This window comes from Leptonychotes weddellii, chromosome 5 (genome assembly GCF_054177405.1).
Source record: "Leptonychotes weddellii isolate Sample4059 chromosome 5, ASM5417740v2, whole genome shotgun sequence".
In the NCBI taxonomy this organism is placed as follows: Eukaryota; Metazoa; Chordata; class Mammalia; order Carnivora; family Phocidae; genus Leptonychotes; species Leptonychotes weddellii.
The window spans coordinates 55,187,978-55,214,256 of NC_138373.1; the positions used below are offsets into that span (position 1 = coordinate 55,187,978).

General features: G+C 38.3%; 1 protein-coding gene across 13 annotated transcripts in view; it reads right to left on the reverse strand.

Moving 5' to 3' along the window:
- The window catches only part of ACBD5 (acyl-CoA binding domain containing 5), a 45,707-nt gene extending 20,090 nt beyond the window's left edge, over positions 1-25,617 (reverse strand). For 6 of the 13 annotated variants that reach the window (XM_081820748.1, XM_031042163.2, XM_031042160.2 and 3 more), the window contains exons 1-10: positions 24,460-24,653; positions 24,105-24,276; positions 19,488-19,608; positions 17,814-17,886; positions 12,084-12,198; positions 11,955-11,987; positions 7,873-8,007; positions 6,374-6,577; positions 4,627-4,733; positions 2,297-2,558 (exon numbers count right to left, since the gene is read on the reverse strand). In XM_081820748.1, coding sequence (XP_081676874.1) covers positions 2,297-2,558; positions 4,627-4,733; positions 6,374-6,577; positions 7,873-8,007; positions 11,955-11,987; positions 12,084-12,198; positions 17,814-17,886; positions 19,488-19,608; positions 24,105-24,276; positions 24,460-24,474 — 1,237 coding nt within the window. In that variant the 5' untranslated portion in view covers positions 24,475-24,653. Of the gene's footprint in view, positions 1-2,296; positions 2,559-4,626; positions 4,734-6,373; positions 6,578-7,872; positions 8,008-11,954; positions 11,988-12,083; positions 12,199-15,410; positions 15,435-17,813; positions 17,887-19,487; positions 19,609-24,104; positions 24,277-24,459; positions 24,654-25,022; positions 25,041-25,602 lie in introns of those variants that run through there. The other 7 variants (XM_081820747.1, XM_031042165.2, XM_081820750.1 and 4 more) reach the window with 6 other exon arrangements.
- Positions 25,618-26,279: the final 662 nt, after the last annotated feature.

Sequence of the window (26,279 nt, forward strand, 5' to 3'; positions counted from 1 at the left end):
GAACACTGAGGTGCTTATGCCATTTCAAGAAGACTTTACTCTTGTATTGAAAGGAAATAAGTTTTCAAGTGGTTCTTCAGCTGTCAGGAAAGGACCACTTCAGCTATTGGTATGGAATTTGCAAGGGGGGAAAAAAGTGGGAAATCTGGTTGGAGGCCTGGTTTTTTCCTGCATCCCTAAGAGCCTGAGATATTCTGTGAGGGCCTGTCGGAGGGTACGGAAGGCCCCAGAGAATTAGTCCCATCTCTGCTCACTTTACCATATCCTACGTCACAGTCAGCTTTCAAACCAGCCTCACAAAGACAGGATTAATCAGACCATTCCCATGTGATGGTAATCCCCACCTCCTGTCACGCAATCCAATGATTCATTTTTTTTTTTTCGGAGCACTTATCACCATTTGCAACCAATCTGAATTATTTACTTATTCACTGTCAGCTCCCCTTTACTAGAACATGAGCTCTGGGGAAGGAGGGACTATCTCGTTCTCTACAGCAACCCCAGGAACCCAGAACAGTGCCTGACAAAGAACAGCTCAATAATACTTATTCAATGCTGAAGCAGATTTTCTGTGAAGCTCGTGAAGCTTAACTTCAGGGTCTGGCACTTTTAGGGACCCCTGTGATTGCCAGGAGTTGTGGTGTTTTATAGGTGGGCTGAAGTCAGGTTATAAATTGGAAGCTTTTCATACATACAATTTTGGTAAATTGCTTAAAGAAAGGGGCCTGAATCCAAGGCTCTAGTAATAGGTTGTGATCTTTCTCTTCTTCATTAAATACTTACCATTCGGTACGTGTTCAAATGGCTAGTGTTTGAACAATAATTTTCTTTCTTTTTTTTAATATTTTATTTATATATTTGAGAGAGAGAGAGCACGAGCAGAGGGGAGGGGCAGAGAGAGAGGGAGCAGACTCCCCGCTGAGCAGGAAGCCCAGCATGGGACTCGATCCCAGGACCCTGGGATCATGACCTGAGCTGAAAGCAGACACTTAACCAACTGAGCCACCCAGGAGCCCTAAACAATAATTTTCTTAATACCATTAATTCTTGGGACACCTGGGTGACTCAGTCATCAAGCGTCTGCCTTCGGCTCAGGTCATGATCTCAGGGTCCTGGGATCGAGCCCCACATCGGGCTCCCTGCTCAGCGGGAAGCCTGCTTCTCCCTCTCCCTCACTTGTATTCCCTCTCTCACTGTGCCTCTCTCTGTCAAATAAATAAATAAAATCTTAAAAAAAAAAAAATACCATTAATTCTCTCTTTTCTCCCCCTATGTCTTCATTTGTTTTATGCAGATTTTTTTCAACCAGACACATAGATAATCCTTTAACTTTTTATGACCTCATGAAATTATATAGGGATTTTCCTTTTTTTAAGTGTATAACATCATGATTTAATATTTGTATATATTGCAAAATAATCACCACAATAAGTCCAATTAATATCTGTCACCATACAGTTACAGATTTTACTATCTTAGCAATTTTCAAATACCCAATACAGTATGATTAGCAATCGTCACCATGCTGTACATCATATCCCCATGACTTACTTATTTTATAAGTGGAAGTTTTTATCTTTGACCCTTGTCCCATTTCACATCCCCCGCACCTCTGCCTCTGGCAATTATCAATCTATCTATTCTCTATCTATACGCTTAGTCTTTTTTCTTAGACTCTACATATGAGATCATATGGTATTTATCTTTCCATTAATTCTCTTTTTTGACAGTACCTATTCATTCCTAACTATGAACAATTATAAATTAATATATACTTACTTTTCTTCCCCATTCAACTCTATTCTGTTACCTGATCACGGTACTTTTCTTAATGTTCACCTTTGTATTGTTAAATGTTCTTTATCTCTACTACTTGATTTGTCAGCTTTAAGAGATATCTTTTGATTTAAGTAAGGAAATGTGGAAAAGACAGAATTCAAATTTTTACCTATAGTAGCAAATAAAAGCAGAAACGCAGCTAGAGGAACCAGTAAGGAATTGCTCAGGGGAAGGGGGGTGACAGAACATAAATTTGGCTACCTCAAAAAACTGCATAAAAGATGGAGAAATAGGGATGTTCCCCACCCCCCAACCGGTACCTTCAGAGATCAAACTACTATGCCTTGTAGAACAAAGGAGAGAACCAGGCATAAAGAAAAATGGTCAGATGTTATGTAAGGATAATTTTTAACATTTCCTTTGTAGATGGATAGTTCTAATGTCTCTCCTATCTGAAACTTTCCTGTTTTACTAATTAGTTTATAAAGAGTCAGTGAGAACAAAAAAGAATACACACCTCTCCCTCTTCTGACGTTAGAGAAGTCCTCATTTTCTCCACCCCGTCTCTCACGGTGTGGTGCTCCGCTGTTACTCCGGCCATCTTCTCCTCCATGCTTTACTTCACCTTTTCCTTCAACTGCTACCACCTGCATTTCCCCAATGTTGCCTTTTCCAGGAGCTCCTTCTTCAGGAAAAGCAGAATATTCCAAGGGTTGATTGGGATCACCATCCAGGTAATCTCGAAATGGTCCAGTGTTTGATGTAAAGCTGTCTAAAGACTACAAATTTAAAACAATACTTAGTTAAAAGCTATAAACATAAGTTTTTATGATAATAGAAGAACTACTGTTCTTATAAAACTTTTGTCATGTTATGATAGAAAATATTTTTCTAAAAAGTTATTCATCTACTGCTTCTTCCTATATGTAGGGAAGAAATGGGATAGAAATGATTTATCCATGAGCAAAGAATTGAGTAGTTTTGGCAATGAATTGTTCTCATGGGTCAGTCATTCATCCAAGAGATTTTTTTAAAAATGTCTAATCTTGGGAACACCTGAGTGGCTCAGACAGTTAAAAATGTCTACTCTTATTCTAGTTACTATGCTAAACTCTAAGGATAATATGAAGAAAGAGTTAAAAATCTCTGCAAGAGGCTTCTAGTCTTGGTAAGGGAGTGAAAGAAGTAAGATCACTACAACATAGTTTGATAAGTGTTATGAAAAAGACAGACAATGGGTGCTTGCTACAGGAACTCACGCGAGGGGTGCCATACTGGGGTTGAGTGGAGGCTTCCTGGACGAAATGATATGAACTAAGTAAGTTGGCCATAAAAAAAGAATGAAATTTGGCCATTCTCAACAACATGGATGGACCTAGAGGGTATTAGGCTAAGTGAAATAAGCCAGACAGAGAAAGACAAATACTGTATGATTTCATTTATGTGTGGAATCTGAAAAGCAAACAAAAGCCAAACAACTCTTAAATACAGAAAACTAACTGGTGGTTGCTAGAGGGGAGGTGGATGTGGCAGGGATGGGTGAAATAGATAAAGGGGATTAACAGCTACAAACTTCCAGCTGTAAAATAAGTAAGTCTCGGGGCGCCTGAGTGGCTCAGTCGTTAAGCATCCGCCTTTGGCTCAGGTCATGATACCAAGGTCCTGGGATCGAGCCCTACATCAGGCTCCCTGCTCCGCGGGAAGCCTGCTTCTCCCTCTCCCACTCCCCCTGCTTGTGTTCCCTCTCTCGCTGTGTCTCTCTCTGTCAAATAAATAAATAAAATCTTTTAAAAAATAAATAAATAAATAAGTCTCAGAGGTGGAAAGTATAGCATAAGAAATATAGTCAACAATATTGTAATAGAGTTGTATGGTAACTACACTTATCGTGGTGAGCACCGAGTAAGTAATGTACAGAATCATTGAATCAACATGTTGTACACCTAAAACTAATATAATATTGTATGTTAATTATACTTTAAAAAAAAAGTCAGTGTGAAAAAAAATAAATAAATAAAATAAAAAAATAAAAAAAAGTCAGTGTGAAGTACAGATTTATTTGAAAATTATCCACTTTTCTTGACTGTCAATCAATGTTTCAAACATAGGGACTAGCTTTCAGAGTTTACCCTCTGTCTCCCCCATCCCACCTCCCTCAGAATATTTACAAATATAAATATATTATAAATTATAATGTTTAAATATTTTTTAATATTCAAGAATATTATATATTTTTAAAATCACAAAAATAATTTTAAATACAAATGTTTAAATATTTTATAGGGGGGGCGCCTGTGTGGCTCAGTCATTAAGTGTCTGCCTTCAGCTCAGGTCATGATCCCGGGGTCCGGGGATCGAGCCCTACATCGGGCTTCCTGCTCTGCGGGAAGCCTGCTTCTCCCTCTCCCTCTGCTGCTTCCCCTGCTTGTGTTCCTTCTCTCCCTGTCTCTCTATCAAATAAATAAATAAAATCTTAAAAAAAAAAAATAAATATTTTATAGGTATATTTTCAAAGTGATGAATAACATGTACATCTGCTATTAAAAGAAGTTATGCAGGGTGCCCGGGTAGTTCAGTTCGTTAAGTGTCCGACTCTTGATTTTGGCTCAGGTCATAATCTGAGGGTTGTGAGATTGAGCCCCACATCAGGCTTGCACTGGGTGTGGAGTCTGCTTGAGGTTCTCTCCCTCCCTCTCTCTCTGCCCCTCCCCCCACCTCCCACATGCGTGCTCTCTTAAAAAAATAATAATAATAAAATAAAAAATTAAAAAATAAATAAAAGAAGTTATGCACTGAATTCTGATATATCACTTTGAAAATTTACCAATTAAAAAATGTCATTTTTACCTCTTCTTGTCCAAATTGCTCCATGGAATCACAGTAAACTTCACTGTCTGAATCACTTGTCAAATGCTGAATTCCTGAAACATCTTCAACATGATCATCATTTATATCTAAAAATGAACAAATGATGGAAAAATTATTCTCTAATTGAAGAAAAATGCATTTATTCCATTCTCAAAATTTATCAGTTCTATATTATTTTCATACTGGAGACAAATTTGATTTATTAAGCCATATTTTTTCTTCTAACTTACCAAAACTTTAAATTTAGTTGATAATTTTTATTTGAAAAGATTATAGTTTATCATGTAATTACACAAAGACACTGTCCATATCAAACTGTACAAAACTTAATAACCTTGTAAGAGAAAACTGACTACCCGCTAGGAGGCCTAAACTGGTATGCAACTATGCAAGTTCAGTTGTTATATTAAATAAGTTTATTTCCTGGTTTTGTGTTTTGTTTTTTTTTTAAGATTTTATTTATTTATTTATTTGACAGAGAGACAGAAAGGAGAGAGGGAACACAAGCAGGGGGAGTGGGAGAGGGAGAAGCAGGCTTCCCGCTGAGCAAGGAGCACCACGTCGGGCTCGATCCCAGGACCCTGGGATCATGACCTGAGCCGAAGGCAGACGTTTAACGACTGAGCCACCCAGGCGCCCCTATTTCCTGGTTTCTTGACTGAATTGCAGCAATGTTCATAATTCATCAACTACATACTACAGGCTCACCCCTAGAGTCCTAAGATATGAAAAGACTATAACTTATCTTGCTGAATGGAAAGCAAAGGCATCATATAATCAGAGGTTTAGGTTAAAAGAAACATCAGGAATAAAAGTTAAAAATTTCAAAATTTTAGGGCCGCCTGAGTGGTTCAGTCGTTAAACATCTGCCTTAGGCTCAGGTCATGATCCCAGGGTCCTGGCATCGAGCCCCACATCGGGCTCCCTGCTCCGCGGGGAGCCTGCTTCTCCCTCTCCCACTCCCTCTACTTGTGTTCCCTCTTTCACTGTGTCTCTCTGTCAAATAAATAAATAAAATCTTAAAAAAAATTTTTTTCAAAATTTTATTTTAAAATGCCATACAACACAATAAAAAAAGTCTCAATAAAAATATAAAAGTTGCCCCTAATTGCACTATCTTTCAAAGCTATACACCCTTATAATATTAATAAACCCTAGATATTCCTGAATAAGAGATTTTTATGGGAACTCCTTCCTTCCTTCTTTCCTTCCTTCCTTTCTCTCTCTCTCCTCCCTCCCTCCTTCTCTTCCTCCCTCCCTCCCTTCCTTCTTTCTTTTTTTGAGTAGGCTCCATGCCCAGTACAAAGCCCAATGTGGGCTCACGACCCCGAGATCAAGACCCAAGCCGAGATCAAGAGTCGAATACCCAACTTCCTGAACCACCCAGGTGCCCCCTGAATAAGAGGTTTTTAAATTCTAAACTGCGGGCTCCTGGGTGGCTCAGTTGGTTAAGCAACTGCCTTCAGCTCAGGTCGTGATCCCGGAGTCCCGGGATCGAGTCCTGCATCGGGCTCCCTGCTCGGCAGGGAGTCTGCTTCTCCCTCTCACCCTACCCCCTCTTGTGCTCTCTCTCTCTCTGTTTCAAATAAATAAAATAAAATCTTTAAAAAATAAATGAATAAATAAATAAATAAATTCTAAACTGCTCCTAAACATCCTAAAATAATGAAAACAATATTCCATTCATAGGCAAGAGGCTGGACAGATAATTATTATGGGACAATACCCTGATGAATGCAGACAGCATCTTTTCCAGTTTGCTCCAAGTTTTCACCTACAGCCTTTATTTCTTCAGCACTTCTGCCATTCAAGGAAGAACCGGCATGAATGTCATTCTGTGTATCCTGAGCAGAGTTGTCTTTATCATAGCCATTAGCAACAATGATTTCCAAATTCTTATGGTCTGCAGATTTCTTCATCATTTTCTTATCTTTTATAGGAAAGTAGGGGGATTCATAAAAGTTCACAGCAGGTCAATTTCTGTATATATGTTCTAATATCAAGTAATCATTTCTCCAACCTACCATAATTCCTTTTGATCAGTTTCCTACTTGGAACAGAGAGATGAAGTACTCCTTGGAAAGGGGTTTATTATATGCTGAGAGCACACTCAAAACTGCTTCAGTTCCCTGTAAATCTTCTAGAAGCTATTTTATTTTATTTTATTTTATTAAGTAGGCTCCACACCCAACATGAGGCTCAAACTCACAACCCCAAGATCAAGAGTCACATGCTCTACCAACTGAGCCAGGCAGGCTTCCCTAGCACCCCTTTTAAAAGATAACCTCTCAAGGTCTTTACACTCTCTCAAGCATAGGCAAATTGCCTTACAAGACCCAGCAGTACAAAGAGATCCACATAGTCAATAAAAATATCCTTCAAAGAAGGTATTATTTGTCATATCTTTCTAGAGAGTAAAAGCAAAACTAAGTTGTACTTGTGTCTTCCTGCCTCCCCTTTCTCAAATAGTCTTCCCAAGAATCACTGGTACTCTTACTAACAAGCCCTCCCTCCCCCCATGCAGTACCCCATGACTCCAAAGTCCCCTCTTCATCAATCCAATTCTCTGGATTCCATTCTATTCTTGATAAGGTCTGAGAGTTTAACCTGTCTCCTCTCCTTGGTAACATATGCATAGTCATATTTGGAACAATACCTAAAATGAATAAATTTCTTTTTTTAAGTAAATTCTATGCTCAACACGGGGCTTGAATTCACGACTCTGAGATTAACAGTCGCATGCTCTACCGACTGAGTCAGCCAGGCGCTCCATAAAATGAATACATTTCTAATGCAGCGTTTCAGGCATTACATTTACAGAAGTGGTCTATTCTTGTTAGTGTTCAATTCCATCTATTCTATCTATGCACAAAGTTGACTGTTCCCGTACTTTTGGCCCACAAAAAACTTGGTTATAAGGTCATTAGCCCACATCCCACCATAAACACTATTCTCATACAACACCAAATCAGCCCAAACCGCTCCATATTTTATTTACTTTATTCCTTTTAAAGATTTTACTTATGCGGCGGGGCAGGGGGGGTTGGCAGAGGGAGAGGGAGAAGCAGGCCCCCGCAGAGCAGGGAGCCCAATGTGGGGCTCGATCCCAGGACCTCGGGATCATGACCTGAGCTGAAGGCAGACGCTCCACCGACTGAGCCACCCAGGCGCCCCCATACTTTATTTACTTTAATGTTAAATTATTAGCTCATCTCCAAAGATTACCATTATCACTTTGTTCTGCTCCTTTCACTTCTTCTTGGGCCTCTTCTTCCTCAGACTCAGCTCCACTATCACTGCTTTCAGCTTTACCATTAACAGTTTTGGCATTTGGAGTAGAAGTTAGAACATTACCAAGATCTAAAATATGAAATGATCACTTAATCGCTAGTGCTATAACATACAATAAGGCTGTAATTTACAAATTATACTGTCATTTACAAATAACTAATAAAATAATTTGGATAAAACTTAAAATTTTTCTTATTCTTTTCTTTGACTATAAGTATACATATATTACATAAACTTCTTCAAGTATCAGTTTACAACAAAAATGACAAAGCTGTCTTAAATCCTTTCTAAACAAGACAGGGAATGTTATTTTTAAGTTAATTATCAATCAAAATAGTAAAGTTAGAGATGAATGATCTTCTTTATACACAGTAAATGAAGAGACATTTGCTATATGCTAGCATACTGAAAACAAATATAATAATCTCATCAATATTACAATTGAACTACATTTTAAAATTCTTTCATCCTTTTATTACCTTTAAGATTTTATATTTATCGTTTTTTTTAAAGCATCAGTTAATGTGATCAATCACTTAAAAAGGCACATACATTGTCCTACTGGCCAGTCAAATGTTGAGGGTAAATACATCGGAACTTCTCAAACATTAACATGCACAGGAATCACCTGAGATCCAGTTAAAATGCAGATTCTGAACTGTAAGTCTGGAGTGATGTAAGATTCTGCATTTCTGTAAAGCTCCCCTGTGATGCCAATGCTGTTGGTTACTGGACCTCATTTTGAAATATAGGGAATTACATTTCCGTCACTCTTTGAGATAATAAAGGCCTCCTACATGGCTACTGGCCAAAAACAGTGGTCTCTCTCCATAAACTTTTGGGCTCATTTTCACTTATTCAAATGCATTTTGGATGCTTCCCTGCATCCCAAACAACATATTAAATTTCAAAATCTCCATACATCTTAAACAGGAACAAAAGAGTAAGAACTCAACTCTACCATTGCCATTGTGTTCTATTCTCTTTTAGAGAACCATGCAGCATCATAGTTTATGAATCTCCTTGTTCCCTCCCTGACAACCAGAAAAAGCAAGGCTAACAAAAACAAAAAAGAAACAAAACAAAAAACAAACCTAAAAACAAGAAAAAAACTAACCAAAAAAACAAAACAAAACAAAAAAACCAAAGAAACAAAAACGCCCACCACTCATGGACATCTTCAACAAAACTAAGCAACAGGGAACCTCTTAAGCCCCCATCAAACGGATGATTGTAGCAAAACTACTTAAGAGCAGCAAAAGCAGCATCACAGCAGTTCTGTGATGAGAGGTGTAGAAAGCACAGAGAATTACTAGCAAGCCCTACTCAACATCCAAAAATCAGTTAATGTAATACACCATACTAACAGAATAAAGGACAAAAGCCACATGATTATCACAATAGATGCAGATAAAGCATTTGACAAAAATCAAATACTTTTATGATAATAAGGCTAAAGAAATTAAAAATACAAGAGAATTTCCTCAATCCGATAAAGGGCATCTACAAAAATTCACAACAAGCCTCATAATTAATGTTAAATGACTGAATGTTTTTTGCTCCTAAAATAAGGAAGAAAACAAAGAGGTCTGCTTTTGCCATCTCTATTTAATATGGTACTGGAAGTTCTTGCCATGGCAATTAGACAAGAAAAATAAATAAAAGGCATCCAGATTGAAAAGGAAAAAGTAAAATGGCCTCTGTTTGCAAATGACATGCCCTTGTATACATGAAATCCTAAGGAATCTACCAAAAAAACCTATTAGAACTAACAAAGGGTTCAGTGAGACTGCAGGATACAAGATCAATAAACAAAACAAAAAAGAAACAAACAAAAAAAACAGATTGTATTTCTACAATCTAACAATGAACAGTCCAAAAATGAAATTAGAAAATAATCTATAATAGCAGCAAAAAGAATAAAATGCTCAGCACTACACTTGACAAAAGGTGTAAGAATTTTATACTGCAAATGACAAAACATTGCTGAAAGAAATTAAAAAACTAAATAAATGGATTGGAAGACAATACTGTTGTGATGACAATACTCCTCAAAATGACCTACAATTCATTGCAATCCCTATCAGAATCCTAGGTGACCCTTTCGCAAAAAATTGACAAGCTGATTCTATAATTCAAATGGAAATGCAAAGGATCCAGGATGGTCAAAACAATCCTGAAAAAGGACAAAGTTGGACAGTTCATACTTCCTGATTTCAAAACTATGTACGTATACTATGAAAAAGCCCGTATGACACAGATACATCTGTTCTACTGGGCCTAAGTGGCTACTTTTAATACCACTCTCTGTTAAAAAAAAAAAAAAAAAAAAGTCAAGATTGCAAACTATGAAACACCCATATACTTTGACCTTGGCTATTCGATTTCTAATATTATTTCTTACAGATATACCTACCCATATATTAAATGACATTTGTACAGGGTTACTTTCAGCAGCATTTTTTGAAGATTAGAAGAGGAAACAAATATAACACTGTATGTTAACTATACTGAAATTAAAATAAAAAACTTAATATTCCCTTAGAATGTTACAGGTTAAATAAATTATGGTACAGGTCCACATCCCTTATAACCTTTGGATCCAGATATGATTTAAAAAATCCAGTCTTCCAATTTTGCAAAGGTCATATACCAAAGGTACCATATATTATGTAACACCTTCAACAGAGTCTAAGGCAGCTCCCACTAAAAAACAATAATAAATAAAGTTTTGACAGCAACGCATATGAATAGTCACACAAAAATAAAGATTTAAAATAGCCTCATGTCATTTCAGGTCAGGGTCTGCTGCTCAATTAGTTCATGTTCAGTTCTTAATTTTAAAGATACAAGTGGCCACATAAAACTATGTATAAGCTGAAAAATATGCAAAACTGATATAGGATTTTTGGTTGCCTAAAGTAAATGTTTTGCTCTCAAATGAGTTACCAAAAAAAAAAAAAAAAGTCTGGTTTATCAAGCTTTTTGAATTTTTAAATTATAGCTTAGGGATTATGGACCTGAGCCTTTATTATCATTATTCATTCTTCCTTGTCTTTATAATTAGTTGTTTAAACATTTGCCTCTGGGCCAGCTTAAATACAACTAAAAACGGGTCCAGGTTTATTCTCCTCTGAATCCTAGAAATATGCTTCACCCAGAGGAAATACTTAATATTTTTTCTGCATTGACTAGCATGAATTATATGGAAGATTATTTGTTAAAATTTGATTCCTTTAGGCAAATCAGCTATGGAGGATGTGGTTATATGAGCGTTATGCTCAGTGAGCATATCAGTTACTACTGCAGACACAAACTGTAGTAGATCTTATAACAGACAGGAAGGTAACTGTTCGCAAACCCCTAATTTCTGTCAATTAGTAAAAGATACCTTGTAAATAGGGATGCCAGGAAAATAAAACATATATAATTTTCATTTGAAATAATTCTTACAGGCTCATTTCACTCAGCTTTCTAAAACAAAAAAAAAAATTTAAAGAGCAAATGTTTACAGTTAGTGCCAGCAAATTTGCCTATTATTCAACTCCTGCTAGTATGTAAAAGAGAAGTCTTCCAATTCTTTCCTGAGAACATGAAATTAGAATCTAAAAAAAAAAAAAAAAAAGTCCAAGCTAAGTGAATTCACTGATGTCTTGTTTTAGGTTACTACACTACGTAATTAAACCATACTATAAACATATCCATGTTAAAATTAGCTAGAAAACCATTTTAGCCATGGCACTGTTAATGTAATCCAGAAAGCGAATCAGAAAGTATGATTCATCAAAATAAAATCATGAATTCTGTTACAATTCTGTATATTTAGTGAGCCACCTGTCATGTTTTAATAATTGAAGGGTTAAAACTTAAGCATTTATATTTTTGAACTTTATGCAGTATATTTGCTTGGAATGAAAACTCTTGAGTGACAAGCTTGTAAGTTATATAAATTTGTGAAAATTCTTTTGGCATGTAAATTTTAAATAAAATGTTTACATGGATGTCATTATTCCTACCTTCTAAGTATTTAGAGATTTTCTCCAGTCGGACTGGCATGTGAAAGTAAAAAAAAATTAGACATATAAATATTAATGCATGCATAATATATCAGTTGCTGGATTAAAAACAAGGTAAGACAGTCCAACCTGAGGTTAAATCAGAAGTTCTGCCACTCTTTTTGTCTTCTACAATTTCATAAAATGGACCTATGACATGTAGCAACTCTTCAACTTTCTCAGTCATAGGCATAGTTTCAAGAATCTGTAATCAAAAGAAAGAAATCTTATGAAATCACAAACTACCAATCTCATATACATTAGTACCAAATAATATAATATTTACAATTTATTTAGTAATATTTTTGAGATCTGATGTTCATTTATAGATTCCCCCAAGTATCTATATTAATTACATACTTAAAAGTGTATACTCTCCTAGAAAAGTTTCAAGTATATTAAAGATTTAAAAGTGTCTTCATTTTGAAGACTGTTTTACATAGGCTTCTTTTAAAATTTTACACAATAACCTATAAATTGTGCATTAAAAACTAAGGGCAGGGTGCCTGGGTGGCTCAGCTGGTTAAGCGACTGCCTTCGGCTCAGGTCATGATCCTGGAGTCCCTGGATCGAGTCCCGCACCAGGCTGCCTGCTCGGCAGGGAGTCTGCTTCTCCCTCTGACCCTCCCCTCTCTCATGTGCTCTCTCTCTCAAATCAATAAATAAAATCTTTAAAAAATAAATAAATAAATAAAAATAAAAACTGAGGGCACTAATGTTAAATACAACAGAAAATTCTGGGGTTAGAGTAAAATTATTTTGTCTGTTCTTTAAGGTAGTGTTTCTAAAAGGGCACAAAAGGAAAGTAGGAAACGGTCATCACTTTCAGTCACCTTCACAACTATGGGCCATTTTAGAATCATCAAATTTAAAGAGCAAGGTAAACTAACTGAAAAGGCATTCAAATAAACAGCCATCAACTGGTAACTGATAAAAGAAAATATTTCCATATAGGACATATTTTGTAGATATTTAAAAAGAATAAGGTTAGCTTTGTGCGTGCTGATGGGAAAACATCTTAATTTTTTATTTTTTAAAGATTTTATTTATTTATTTGAGACAGAGAGAATGAGAGAGAGAGAACACATGAGAGGGGGGAGGGTCAGAGAGAGAAGCAGGCTCCCTGCCGAGCAGGGAGCCCGATGCGAGACTCGATCCAGGGACTCCAGGATCATGACCTGAGCCGAAGGCAGTTGCTTAACCAACTGAGCCACCCAGGCGCCCCTTAATTTTTTTTTTTTTACAGGCAAAAGGTAGTGAACAGTAGTAGTATGATACCATTATTAGTTTTTTTCTCTTTTTAAATAAGAAGATATAGATACATATATGTGTTTTCCGAATCAATCTACAAAATAGAACTAAAAGTAATTATCACTTAAACAATTAAAATGGAGGAATAGGGAAGACTCACTTTTCATTTTATACTTTTTTTTTGATGTTTGGATTTTTTTCATTTACATATATTACTTTTATTACTAAGATGAACACATTTATTACTTTAAGCAACCAAAATCCTCTATCATTTTTGCATATTTTTCACTTATACACAGTTTTAAAGTGGCCACTTGTATCTTTAAAATTAGGAACAACCTCAGACTCCTCAGTCACTCTCCCTGCTTTATTGTTTGCTTACTGCCTATCTTTCGCAATACAATGTAAGCTCAGTGGAACAAGGCCTTCCTCTGTTTTTCATCGCTCCTGTATTTCCAGCATCTAGCACATACAAGGAATTTAATAAACAAGGCGGGGTGTGTTGAGAGATTATACAGAATGAACTATGCCAGCCAAATCTCAGTCTAGGTAACTACTCCTTAACCCCAGAGAAGATTTTATTTACATTATAGGTGAACTAAATCAAGTCAATTGGATTGTAACCTATCCAAATGAAGACTATTTGGTGAGCTGCATGGACTCTAAAAGCAGCATCCAAAGCACAATAATTTTTCTAGGTTTCTCTAGAACATTTCCTTGGTACGAAACATCAATTCTGTATGATGAAAATATCCTATCAAAGGTACAGATACGCTGTATTGTAAAGCAAGCAAAGATTAAATTCCTCAGTTTTTTTGTTTTTTTTGAATCAAAAAGATGAACCAAAAGATGAACACATCTTTTAATGTCATCCAAATCTCAAGTGTTCTATGCTCTGTTCAGTAGACAATCTTACAGTTTCTCCAGTGCCTCTGACATTTTGAGGAGTGTCTTATATCTCAATCCTGAGCCTGTTGTGCACTAGAAGAGTGTAACACCCACTGTAACTTAAGGAATTAGCGTTCTGGGGAAAAAAGAAAAAAGAAATTCACATTCTGGTTTTTCTCTAAATCTCCAAAAGATGGCTATCATCAGTCAAGCCTTAAAAAGAGAAAGCCAATGTTCTGGACTTGTAGAGCTACAGACCAGACCCTCAGCCACGGTAACTTTCAGCTTCCATCCTTTATGAGAGTCTGTTCTAATCTTCCCTCTAGTATAGCATTATCCCATCCTCTTAGAAATACTGAAATAATTAGTCTGGGGTTATGCTGGGGCATTTTTTTTTTTTAAACAAGATCACCCTAGTGATTTCAATGTGCAGTCAGAGTTGAGTACAACGATCTCTCTTTAAATCCCACACACATACTGCATATTATTCAAGTTCTGGCTGAATTCTCCAGAAATCCTCATTAAGAAAGCCTATAAAATTTGGGGGCGGCTGGCTGGCTCTATCGGTAGAACATGTGACTCTTGATTTTGGGGTTGTAATTTTGAGCCCCACATTGGGTGTAGAGGTTCTTAAAAATAAAAATCTTTAGGGGCACCTGGGTGGCTCAGTTGGTTAAGCGACTGCCTTCGGCTCAGGTCATGATCCCGGAGTCCTGGGATCGAGTCCCACGTCGGGCTCCCGGCTCAGCGGGGAGCCTGCTTCTCCCTCTGACCCTATCCCCTCTCATGCTGTTTCTCTCTCTCTCTCTCTCAAATAAATAAATAAAATCTTTAAAAAAATAAAAAAATAAAATAAAAATAAAAATCTTTAAAACAAAAACAAAAAAAGATAGCCTGTAAAATTTGTACAGAAAATAAAATTTTATATTTCCTTTTGATAATGAATCAAAATTAACTTTAGTTAAAGAAATAAGAAAAATTATTTCCCACAAACCGCATTATTCTGTTCTCTCAAAGCTAAAATCCTATTAAATTATTTTAAAAGAATTTTTGATTCCAGCAACTTTTTGTGTTTTTCACTGAACAGTTTATAAATTACAAAAAGCAATTTTCCACAAAACATTATCTATTATAAGATATAAATTAAATTGATAAGTTCCTTAAACATTTGAAGGCAAAAGCACAGAATGAAATTTATACTAAAAGAGTAATTCTAAAGAACAATAGCACAGTGGACTATATTTACAAATATAATTTAAAAACTGGTTCAGGGGGCGCCTGGGTGGCTCAGTCGGTTGAGCGGCTGCCTTCGGCTCAGGTCATGATCCCTGGGTCCTGGGATCGAGCCCCACGTCGGGCTCCTTCCTCAGTGGGGGAGCCTGCTTCTCCCTCTCCCTCTGCCTGCCACTCCACCTGCTTGTGCTCTCCCTCTCTCTATCTCTATCAAATAAATAAATAAAATCTTAAAAATAAATAAATAAATAAAAATTAATAAAATAAAATAAAAACTGGTTCAGTTAGTAAATTATTGCAATTAGAAAAAGTCCCAGGGCACCTGGGTGGCTCAGTAGTTAAGCATCTGCCTTCGACTCAGGTCATGATCCCAGGGTCCTGGGATGTAGTGCAGCATCAGGCTCCCTACTCAGCCTGCTTCTCCCTCTCCCTCTGCCTCTCTCTCTCTCAAATAAATAAATAAAATCTTTTAAAAAATTAAAAAGCCCCAAATTCAGTAATCAAATCTTTGGGACAATGTACTACCCCACACCATTATTTAATACATATATATATATTTTTAAGTAATCTATATACCCAGCATGGGGCTCGAACTCACAACCCTGAGATCAAGAGTTGCATACCCTACCAACTGAGCCAGCCAGGTGCCTCTGACTGGCCCCGAAACATCATTATTTAAAAGCATACAATTTAATCTGCCGATGTCCACAAAAGCAAATCTCTGAAAATTCTTTCAAAAACTAATCAAATTTTCAATCGATGGGCATCCTAACATTCTTAGATTTATCTCTAAAAGTTTACTATAAATTTTATTATATTCACCATATGAAAAATGAAATTTTAAAAGTCTGAATGGAAATAGCTGGTATATCCTTTTAATTAGAGAAGTGTTACAGAAATCTACAGGCGCAGTGGAAGTATCTTAAGACAGCTAAAAGGCAGCAGTATAGTTTAAATCCATCTCCCTCCCACTTTAAACTGTAGTACATCATTAATTAATCAAATCGTATAGGGAAAATGGGTAAATTTTACCTAATGTGTCAATTCAACTTTACATGATAGAAGTGTGTCCTAAAAATTAGAATGATATTTAAAGAAAGAAAAGGAAGAGTTACCAAACCAAAAAGGCTTTTGAAAGGCGCCTTTGTTATTGTGCTACTGATATAGTTAACAGCCAAAAGGACTAAACTCTGCCTTCTGTTATAGATAAACCAGGTCCACTAATAAAAACTGTGAAAATTTAACAAAGGGCACAACTTTGAGCAGTATAGAAGAAAACAAAATAAAACAAAACAAATGAATCTCAATCAACCAAACAGAAATTACTTCTAGAAATTAACACTGCCAAACAATCTGGCAACTATTCCTTTTTACAGATTTTCTTTATGTTCACAGATAATTTATTTAAGATTATCAAACAGACCTAAATTTTACAATTTCTGATCCAGTTCCAAAATAGAAATGGTGCTTTATAAAAAGACACTAAGAGTATCTTTAAAATCCAAGATTTCTTCATAAATTTGCTCCTCAAAACAATCCCTTGAACAGACTTAAAAGAGCTAGTTAGTAAGGAATGCCCTCCTTATTAATTACCAGAGACATTAAAAGAATCCTTATCTTATTCTGCTTCTGAAGGATCTCTGCAGTCACAGAAAAATGCTTGTTACTAAAAAGTCCTGTGATAGGAATATCTCAATTTGTGGGTCAAACTTGATGAGAACACTGAGGGGCCGGGTTGTTAACTATTTCTCCTAAGTAAAAAGTTCCAAAGCAGAAGTGGTTTCAAGACAGCCCAGGTACTTCTCAGATTCCTGAGAAAGGGACTTCAGTACTTCAAAAGATTCCTATTTCCAAATTTTCTGAAGTTGACAACGGAGAAAGACAGGGAAGATTTAAAAAAAAAAAAAATCACATCACTACAATGTGATCTTAAGGAAAAAACATTGATCTTAAGATGAACATTGAGGAGACAGATAAAGCACTAATAAATTCAATAACTTAGATGTTATATCCTAATATATTATAATCTTTGTTCCTTAAAACAAAGCACCTAATTTGCTTGATAACAAATTAAATTAGAGCTGCTCTGAATATTTTCATTTTCTTTCTTTTTTTTTTTAACTCATCCTGAGATCAAGATCTGAGCTGAGATCAAGAATCAGACTCTTGGGTGCCTGGGTGGCTCAGTTGGTTGAGCGACTGCCTTCGGCTTGGGTCATGATCCTGGAGTCCTGGGATCGAGTCCCACATTGGGCTCCCGGCTCGGCGGGGAGCCTGCTTCTCCCTCTGACCCTATCCCCTCTCATGCTGTTTCTCTCTCTCTGTCAAATAAATAAATAAAAACAAAATCTTTAAAAAAAAAAAAAAAAGAATCAGACTCTTAACCAACTGAGCCACCCAGGTGCCCCATGAATACTTTCATTTTCTGCTGTGAATTATTCCCCCTACCTTTTTCATTTCTTCAACATATGCAATCATGGCTTCCTCTTTGGTCATATCACCCAATGAACTCCAAGCATCCCTAGAAATGAGAATATCCAAATAACAAAAAGACACGTTTTCCATTGGCTCAGAATGCAATTTATAGTCAATGCTATAGGGTCATTAATTTAAAACAGGCTCTCTCCTTAAAGCCTACACAAAGATACTATGCCCTCAAAGGATCACTTTAAATGTACCATCTTAAAGAAAAGTACCAGAGTAAATAAACTGTCAAATTAAGATTTTTAAATAGCATTTAAAACTAGTAAATACACAGCCCAACTATAGACTATAGATTACAGAGACTATATTATATACACTATAGAACAGACACTATAGACTGTTGAAAAATATTTGCTAGGAACTCTTCAAAAATTTTATATTATAAAGAACAGTGACATAAATGAACATTTTAGAGCTCTACATGAAATGAACTATCACAGCCATGTTTTCAATGAACAGAAGTTTTGCTTAAAAGTATCCATTAATTTAAACAAGAGTCTAACTTATACACTCAAAAAAGACAAGTGGTTTCCTACTTCTAAAAAAAACAAAAATGTGAGGCAGAGGACATTTTTAAACCCCTAGATAATGAGAACAGTCCTTTGAAATTTTTGCCTAAAATGAAAACCTTTCTTTTTACAGAAGCAGTTTAAATCAACCAATAGTCATTTCTGAGGAAAAATCATAAAGTAAATCAATTTTCTTAAAACAGATTAAGTATCATACTGCTATTACATTTAACCTATTATCTATGACTATTCATTAAGAACTTAGAGGAAAGTACAGTACTAAGAAATCCTTAAAAGAGTTTAAGGACTTCCAATTCAGTGTAAAGAAATTTAGCCATTGGGCACCTGTGTGGCTCAGTCAGTTGGGCATCTGCCTTCAGCTCAGGTCATGATAGCGGACACCTAGGATCGAGCCCTGCATCAGGCTCCCTGCTCAGCAGGGAGTCTGCTTCTCTCTCTGCCCCTCACCCTGCTCGTGCTCTCTCTCTCTCTCTCTCTCAAATAAACAAATGGAATTAAAAAAAAAAGAAATTAAGCCATCAAAATGTGTGGCTCTTAAGACATGCTTCACCAATTAGCATACTCTGTTCATGACGTACAGTCTATGTTACAGAGGTATCTCTGGCTATTTTATGATTCTCTTAAGTATATTAAAAATCAAATTTCTATTCAAGTACAGTGGGACAGGAGGGACACAGCCTAGATAAAAAGTTAGCACAGTAGTCCCTTAGTCATACACCTAGTTATCATCTAAAGGCTCAAGGCAAACAGTGTCACTTGGCAAGTAAAGTCATTATTTTTCTTGGTAGGTACAAGAGGCAGAAGAGTTTGTTTGTTTAACTGACTTTGGGAGTTGCTCTTACAATAAATGAAAAAAACTCTATCAAAGGAAAGACTAACTGAAAATGATATTTTTTTATCTTTGATACACCTTTTGGTTTTATTTTCTTCTCTTCCCCAAGACTTTTCTATTTGTATGAAATTGTGTTAAAAGCACATGGAAGATAAAAATTGGATCTAGTACGTTAGAACACTTCTGCTCAGAATAATATATAACCACATAAATAAGTCATATGATAATTATGTCACTAAAATAAAATTCCTTTCATAGCTCTCTATATGAAATTACCATTTGTATCTTCCAATAGGATCCCAGAATCCAGGCCTTGAAAGTTTACAGGGTCCTTCAGTTGCCTGCTTATAGAAGCTATAGAATTTGAGCATCATTTCATTTGTTGGCTGAAATGAACCTATTGGAAACATATTAAATACAGATCACTGGAGAATACAATCGATAATCTAAGGCTATAAATCAGCTTAGCTAAATATTTGATTAATAGTTCAGATAATCTTTTATTTTTGTCTTACAGAAACAAACGTTATGGCTCTGTTAGTTGCTATACTCTTTTGATTAAAAAAAATCTCAGATTTTTACACTTTAATAACAATGCCTAACATAGTCCAGTAAATAAAAGAATAAGTGAACAAACATGCTGTAGGTGTTATTAAAATAACTGGCAAATGTCATTTAAAAAAAGCAATATATGAAAATATAGAATAACTGCATTATGCAACTATAATAAGGTATTTTTTATTCAAAGATTGTGACAAACCAAACTGACTAGCATAAATGAAAAAGTTAAATGTACACTCTGCTTAACGGAACTTCAATAATAAGAAATTCAACTCCTCAGGGCGCCTGGGTGGCTCAGTTGGTTGAGCGTCTGCCTTCGGCTTAGGTCATAATCCCAGAGTCCTGGGATCAAGCCCCCAGTTGGGCTCCCTGCTCAGCAGGGAGTCTGCTTCTCCCCCTTCTTCCCATTCTTGCTCTCTCTATCTCTGTCTCTCTCAAATAAATAAATAAAATATTTTTAAAAAGAAGAAAGAAATTCAATTTTCTTGGCCAAATTTCAACTTCTTGATGAATAAGGAAGTTTGGCTAAAATCAACCAGTGTGTGCTGTGGTAGAAAAAGAATTAATCCGGGGCACCTGGGTGGCTCAGTCATTAAGCGTCTGCCTTCGGCTCAGGTCATGATCCCGGGATCCTGGGATCAAGTCCCGCATCGGGCTCCCTACTCAGCGGGAAGCCTGCTTCTCCCTCTCCCACTCCCCCTGCTTGTGTCTCTGTGTCTCTCTGTGTCTCTCTCTGTCAAGTAAATAAAATCTTTAAAAAAAAAGAATTAATCCAAGATAAAAGAGATTTCTCGGGGCGCCTGGGTGGCTCAGTAGGTTAGGCCTCTGCCTTCAGCTCAGGTCATGATCCCCGAGTCCTGGGATTGAGTCCCGTATGGGGCTCCCTGCTCAGCGGGGAGTCTGCTTCTCCCTCTGCCTGCCGCTCCCCGATTGTGCTCTCCGACAAATAAATAAAATCTTAAAAAAAAAAAGACATTTCTCACTTCCTACCTCTGTAATATTGGACGCGTCAATTTCATTGAAAATCAGTCTTCATATATGTCCCTAGCATATCTATAACCTTTTTTATGTTAAAAATTTCTAATTGTGGGGTGCTTGGATGGCTCAGCCAGCTAACCATCAACCTTCGGCTTGGGTTGGTCCTGGGATCGAGTCCCATGTCAGGCTCCCTGCTCAGCAGGAAGTCTGCTTCTCCCTCTCCCTCTGCCCCTTCCCCCTGCTCGTGCTCTCTCTCTCTCTCTCAAATAAATAAATAAAATCTTTAAAAAAAAAATCAAATTGTATGCATGAGTGTTATAAGTTGCAATACTTAATAAAAGGGAAAATTGGAATGCAAATGTTTTATAATAAATAATTGCCTAAATAATTATGATACATATATACAACAGAATAGTTTATAACTACAGCCCTTAAAAATTATATGGCATGAAAGTATAAACAATGGCTTAAGAAAAATTTCACAATCTACTATAAAGTGAGAAAAAAACAGTAGTTTAAAAATAGCATATCCGGGGCGCCTGGGTGGCTCAGTCATTAAGCCTCTGCCTTCGGCTCAGGTCATGATCCCGGAGTCCTGGGATTGAGCCCCAGATAGGGCTCCCTGCTCCACAGGAGGCCTGCTTCTCCCTCTCCCACTCCCCCTGCTTGTGTTCCCTCTCTCAGCTGTGTCTCTCTCTGTCAAATAAATAAATAAAATCTTAAAAAAAAAAAATAGCATATCCAATATAATCCATTTTTGCAAAATAAGTATTTATATACATAAAAAGCAGAATAGAAGGAAACACATCAAAATGTTAAAGAAGATATCTCTGGAGAAAGTAAGCATAGAGATTAATTTATTTTCCTTTTTGCTTACTTGTGTTTTAAAATTTTTTACATTCAGTGTGTTTATATGTTAATTCTACACCAAAATTATTATAAAAATAAAAATTAAAACTGTAAAAAGGTATTTTAAAAACTTTATAGATTGTGGGGCGCCTGGGTGGCTCAGTCGTTAAGCATTAAGCGTCTGCCTTCGGCTCAGGTCATGATCCCGGGGTCCTGGGATCGAGCCCCACATCGGGCTCCCTGCTCCGCGGGAGGCCTGCTTCTCCCTCTCCCACTCACCCTACTTGTGTTCCCTCTCTCGCTGTGTCTCTCTCTGTCAAATAAATAAAATCTTAAAAAAAAAAACCAAAAAACAACTTTATAGATTGCATAATAAACAGATAACATGTAGTAATCAAAAACGAGTAGTTCATAAACATTGTGAAAATTACAACATAGACAAGCTGAGAGCTGGTGTTTCAAGTTTGGCCAAGAATGAATAATTAATTCCAAAATCACAGTAACAATTATCTATATATAATAGATGCTCCTTTAGGAGTATCTATTAGATATATTATTTCAATAATATGGTCCTTCTTTATATAAAAGGTAAAAAAAAAATGGGGAAATTACAGTTAAAATGGTTATGTATTTTCTTAAGCTTTGAAATAAAGTTTTATTTGAAAAAATATTTTTTAAATGGTTACCTATTTATTTATTTTTTAATGGTTACCTACTTAAATAAAACAAACTAAATTTAAAACACCAAGAGCCTCATTTCATAGTATCTTCAGTAAATCAAAATAAGATATAAAAGTTTATTTTTTAAGTTTATTTATTATTTGTTATGAGTGATATATACATTAGAATAGATTACAGCAAAAACTGATAAGGTATTGTATATATTCTGTGTGTAAGACACCAGATAAAGTATAATCTGTCACACGCATATTATATGAGAGCCCCGATGCAGGGCTCTATCCCAGGAGACTGGGATCATGACCTGAGCCAAAGGCAGACCCTTAACCAACTAAGTCACCCAGGGGCCCCTGTTCTCTTAATAACAAACCCCTCATATGTCCTCCCCTAGTTTGACGTTTGAGATTACGAAAAGAATACTATTTTACGTATATTTGTTTTCAAAACCTTTTGAATCTCTTTTAATGAATTTTTATCAAACAGTGTTGAGTATTCATTATGAAGACAATTCATGATTAAAATAGAAAACATATTAAATACTGCAATAACGGTGTATTCATGAGTATTCAGTGAGTTTTCCACTCTGGCAGAGTAATAGTGCTTAAAAGCATCATTTAAAAAATACAATTTTAGGGCGCCTGGGTGGCTCAGTCGTTAAGCGTTAAGCGTCTGCCTTCGGCTCAGGTCATGATCCTGGAGTCCCGGGATCGAGTCCCACATCGGGCTCCCTGCTCCGCAGGGAGTCTGCTTCTCCCTCTGACCCTCCTCCCTCTCATGTTCTCTGTCTCTCATTCTCTCTCTCGCAAATAAATAAAATCTTAAAAATAAATAAATAATACAATTTTAGGGGTGCCTGGGTGGCTCAGTCATTAAGCATCTGCCTTGGACTCAGGTCATGATCCCAGGGTTCTGGGATCAAGCCCCACGTGGGACTCCCTGCTTCTCCCCCTCCCACTCCTCCTGCTTGTGTTCCCTCTCTCTCTATCAAATAAATAAATAAAATCTTTTTAAAAAATATAAGTTTACTGTGAAAAATAATTCATACAATGAAGAAGGATAGAAAGTAAAAGATAAAAGTTCCCCTTGCCAAGCCTCTCCACAGAAAAAAATACTTGAATAACGGCTTTAAACTTCCCAACTTTGGTCAAACACATAAAATTATAAATTCAGAAAGCTCTGTAAACTCTAAACAGGATAAATTTGAAGAAAACCACACCTGGACACATCAAAGTCAAATTGCTAAAAGCCAAAGATAAAGAGAAAAATTTTGGAAAGGAGCCTGAGAAATGACACATTAAATACAAAGGAACAACTGGAATGACTTTTCTCCTAAGCTGCAAGGAAGGCCCAATATAAGAATAAGAAAGAGAACACTAGAATAAGAGAATAGCACACACAAAAAAGTCACAATCATATGTATTTATTAAAATAAATCATTTTACAAATGAATATAGTTATTCTCCCCTTTCCCTCCCTTCACATTGAAAGTTTCTGAAAGGCTTAAATAGTACACTTCATGAGTATGCGGCACCAAGCATCCCCAACCCAGTTTTTTTTTTTTTTAAACATATCCAAATCCGCAGTCATTAAGTAACAGACTTCTGTTTTCAGCAATAAAAACTACTCAAAATCTTGAAAGATCAGCAGGTAATTAATTAACACTCTTTACTCTTTACCTTCCCTCCAATTACATTCCTTTTTAAACGCAGAAACGAAGGAGGTTAAATCAGCAAGACTACAAGCAAAAGATTAAAGGAGGCGAGGTTCAGAAACTGGGGCCTCCGGCCTCCGCAGGAGGCTTCTCCAGCCGGGACCCAGCGCACTTACCATTCTTCGGCAAACTCTGGATCACCTTCACCGCCGCCTCAAACCTGGTTTCGTGCACGGATCTCGGGTCGGCCATCTCCAGCCGCCAGCGCCGGCCCCAGTCCCGGTCCCAAGGTCTGTCGGCTGGAATCAGGCAGCAGCAGCACCAGCTTTCCCAGGAGCCTGCATGAAACTGGAACATGGAGCGCAGCCGCGGATCAACATGCCCAAAGGGAGGAGGTCCACGCAGCTGGTCACTGCCCCGTTGCCCTGCCCTATCCAGGCCACACAGATCGAGGTGGCCCAGCTCCTTCCTCCTCCCCGGGGCGTGACCTAGGCCGAGGAGCCGGCCCGCAGCGACAGAAAAACAACTCACCGAGAGGAAGAGCATCTCTAGCACAACACGGAGGGGCTCCGGACACCCGTGGTCGCGGAGCCTCTCTCCCACCCGCAGGACCCTGGCGGAGCAGCCACACTCCCCATCCCGGCGGGGTCCGTCGGTCAGTCGGCGCCCTCCCCACAGCCCCGCCCCAGAGCCACTAAAGGACCCACTAGCTGCGGCCGCGAGTGCGGCCGCTCAGCCGACTCCACCCACCCGCCCCGCGTCCGAGGCGACGACGCGCGCTGCTGTCGGTCGCCTGGGTAGGGCCAGAGAAGAAGGCCAGGCAGGGAAGTGAGATGGGTCGGGTTCTCGGTTTTTGAACAGGCCGGACCGCTGCGTCTGTGCCAGTGCAGCCGGACAGTGGGAAGCGCGCAGGGGACGCGGGGTTGGATCCTGCACCAGGGCCCAAAGTTACCGCTGGGCAAAAAAAAAAAACCAAAAAAACAAAACAAAGAAAAGACCCTGCGATCCACAGCGCCTGTCCTCTTAGGTTAAGGGTTGAGGAATGTGATGGGACATAAGAAAGGGCTTTAGATCCGGATAGGCTCGGTGCGAACGTCATGTTCTGCCATTCGAGTTCTGGCAATCTTTACAGCACCCTGAAGAGTAGATGAAAGAATGTGAGATGCTGGATCAGTGTTGAGCAGTGCTTGGGCCGCGATTCTTCGGCAGCTTTAGCCGCCTTGAGCCAAGAAAGTCCGAGAGTAACCAAAGGCGTGTGGGAAGGTTGCCTGCCCCCAGACTGGGCCGAGGGAGCGAGGGCACCTTCCCCAGCACCACCACTAACATCTTGCCCTGGGGAGCCGGGCAGAGCCCAGCTTCAGCCCGATTTAATAGGCCGCAGGGCTCGGGGAGGGAGCATTGAGGATGCAGTACGGACTGTCAACCCTTGAAAGGGGTACCGTGGGCCTTAACCTTTCCAGTATAACGCCCCGCAACCTCAGGCACCCGGAAGAGCCCCCAGGCCCACCTTGGGGGGATTGAAAGGGGTTTTAAGGATGGAGTCCTGCGGCCCGGAAATCCCCGAATTGCCAGGGCCTCTTTGTCAGTTCGGGGTGGGTTAGGAGGGTTATTAGCAGAAATCTAAGCGGAGACTGTAAGCTACTCTTCCCTCTGAGCCGCACTGCCGGTATTTACCTTGGCATTGCGGGGCAAGGCCCGTAGGGTATTGTCCCCGACGCCCGCCCCTCGTCCTGCACCGTGGACTTGTGGGAAATGTAGTCCCCCCACACCCTCCGCGGCGCTTCCGGATACCTCCCTTTGCGGCCCGCGTTCTTCCCACCTGTTCCGGTTCGGTTTCTCTGTACCGCAAACGCTGGAGCCGTTGCGGCGGAAATCCCCCCTTCCCGCTGCCTAGCACTCCGGGGCCAATTCACAATGCCACATCCGCTTCCAGCAAGAGGGACCCTCTGTGATACCTTCAGAGGTATCCTGCTGAGACCTGGTGTGACTCGGAGAACTGGGGTCTAATTTTTTGCTGCTGCTTGCTTACTTACTTTGGGGGCAAGTATCTGAAGGCAGGCGCCGTTTAGATAATTAAAGGCTACCGTTTTCCCGAATGCCAGGTATTTGCCAAGAGAATGACACACGTTCCAAAACCGCTATAGGGTGTTTACGAAAGAGGAAATGGAGGCTCACGGTAACTAATTCGCGCAGGGTCCCACAGTTTAGTAAGTAGCAGAGCCAGAAGCAGTCCAAAAAAATCCTCTTGCTGCGCGCCTGGGTGGCTCAGTAGTCGTTAAGCGTCTGCCTTCGGCTCAGGTCATGATCCTAGCGTCGTGGGATCAAGCCCCGCATCGGGCTCCCTGCTCCGG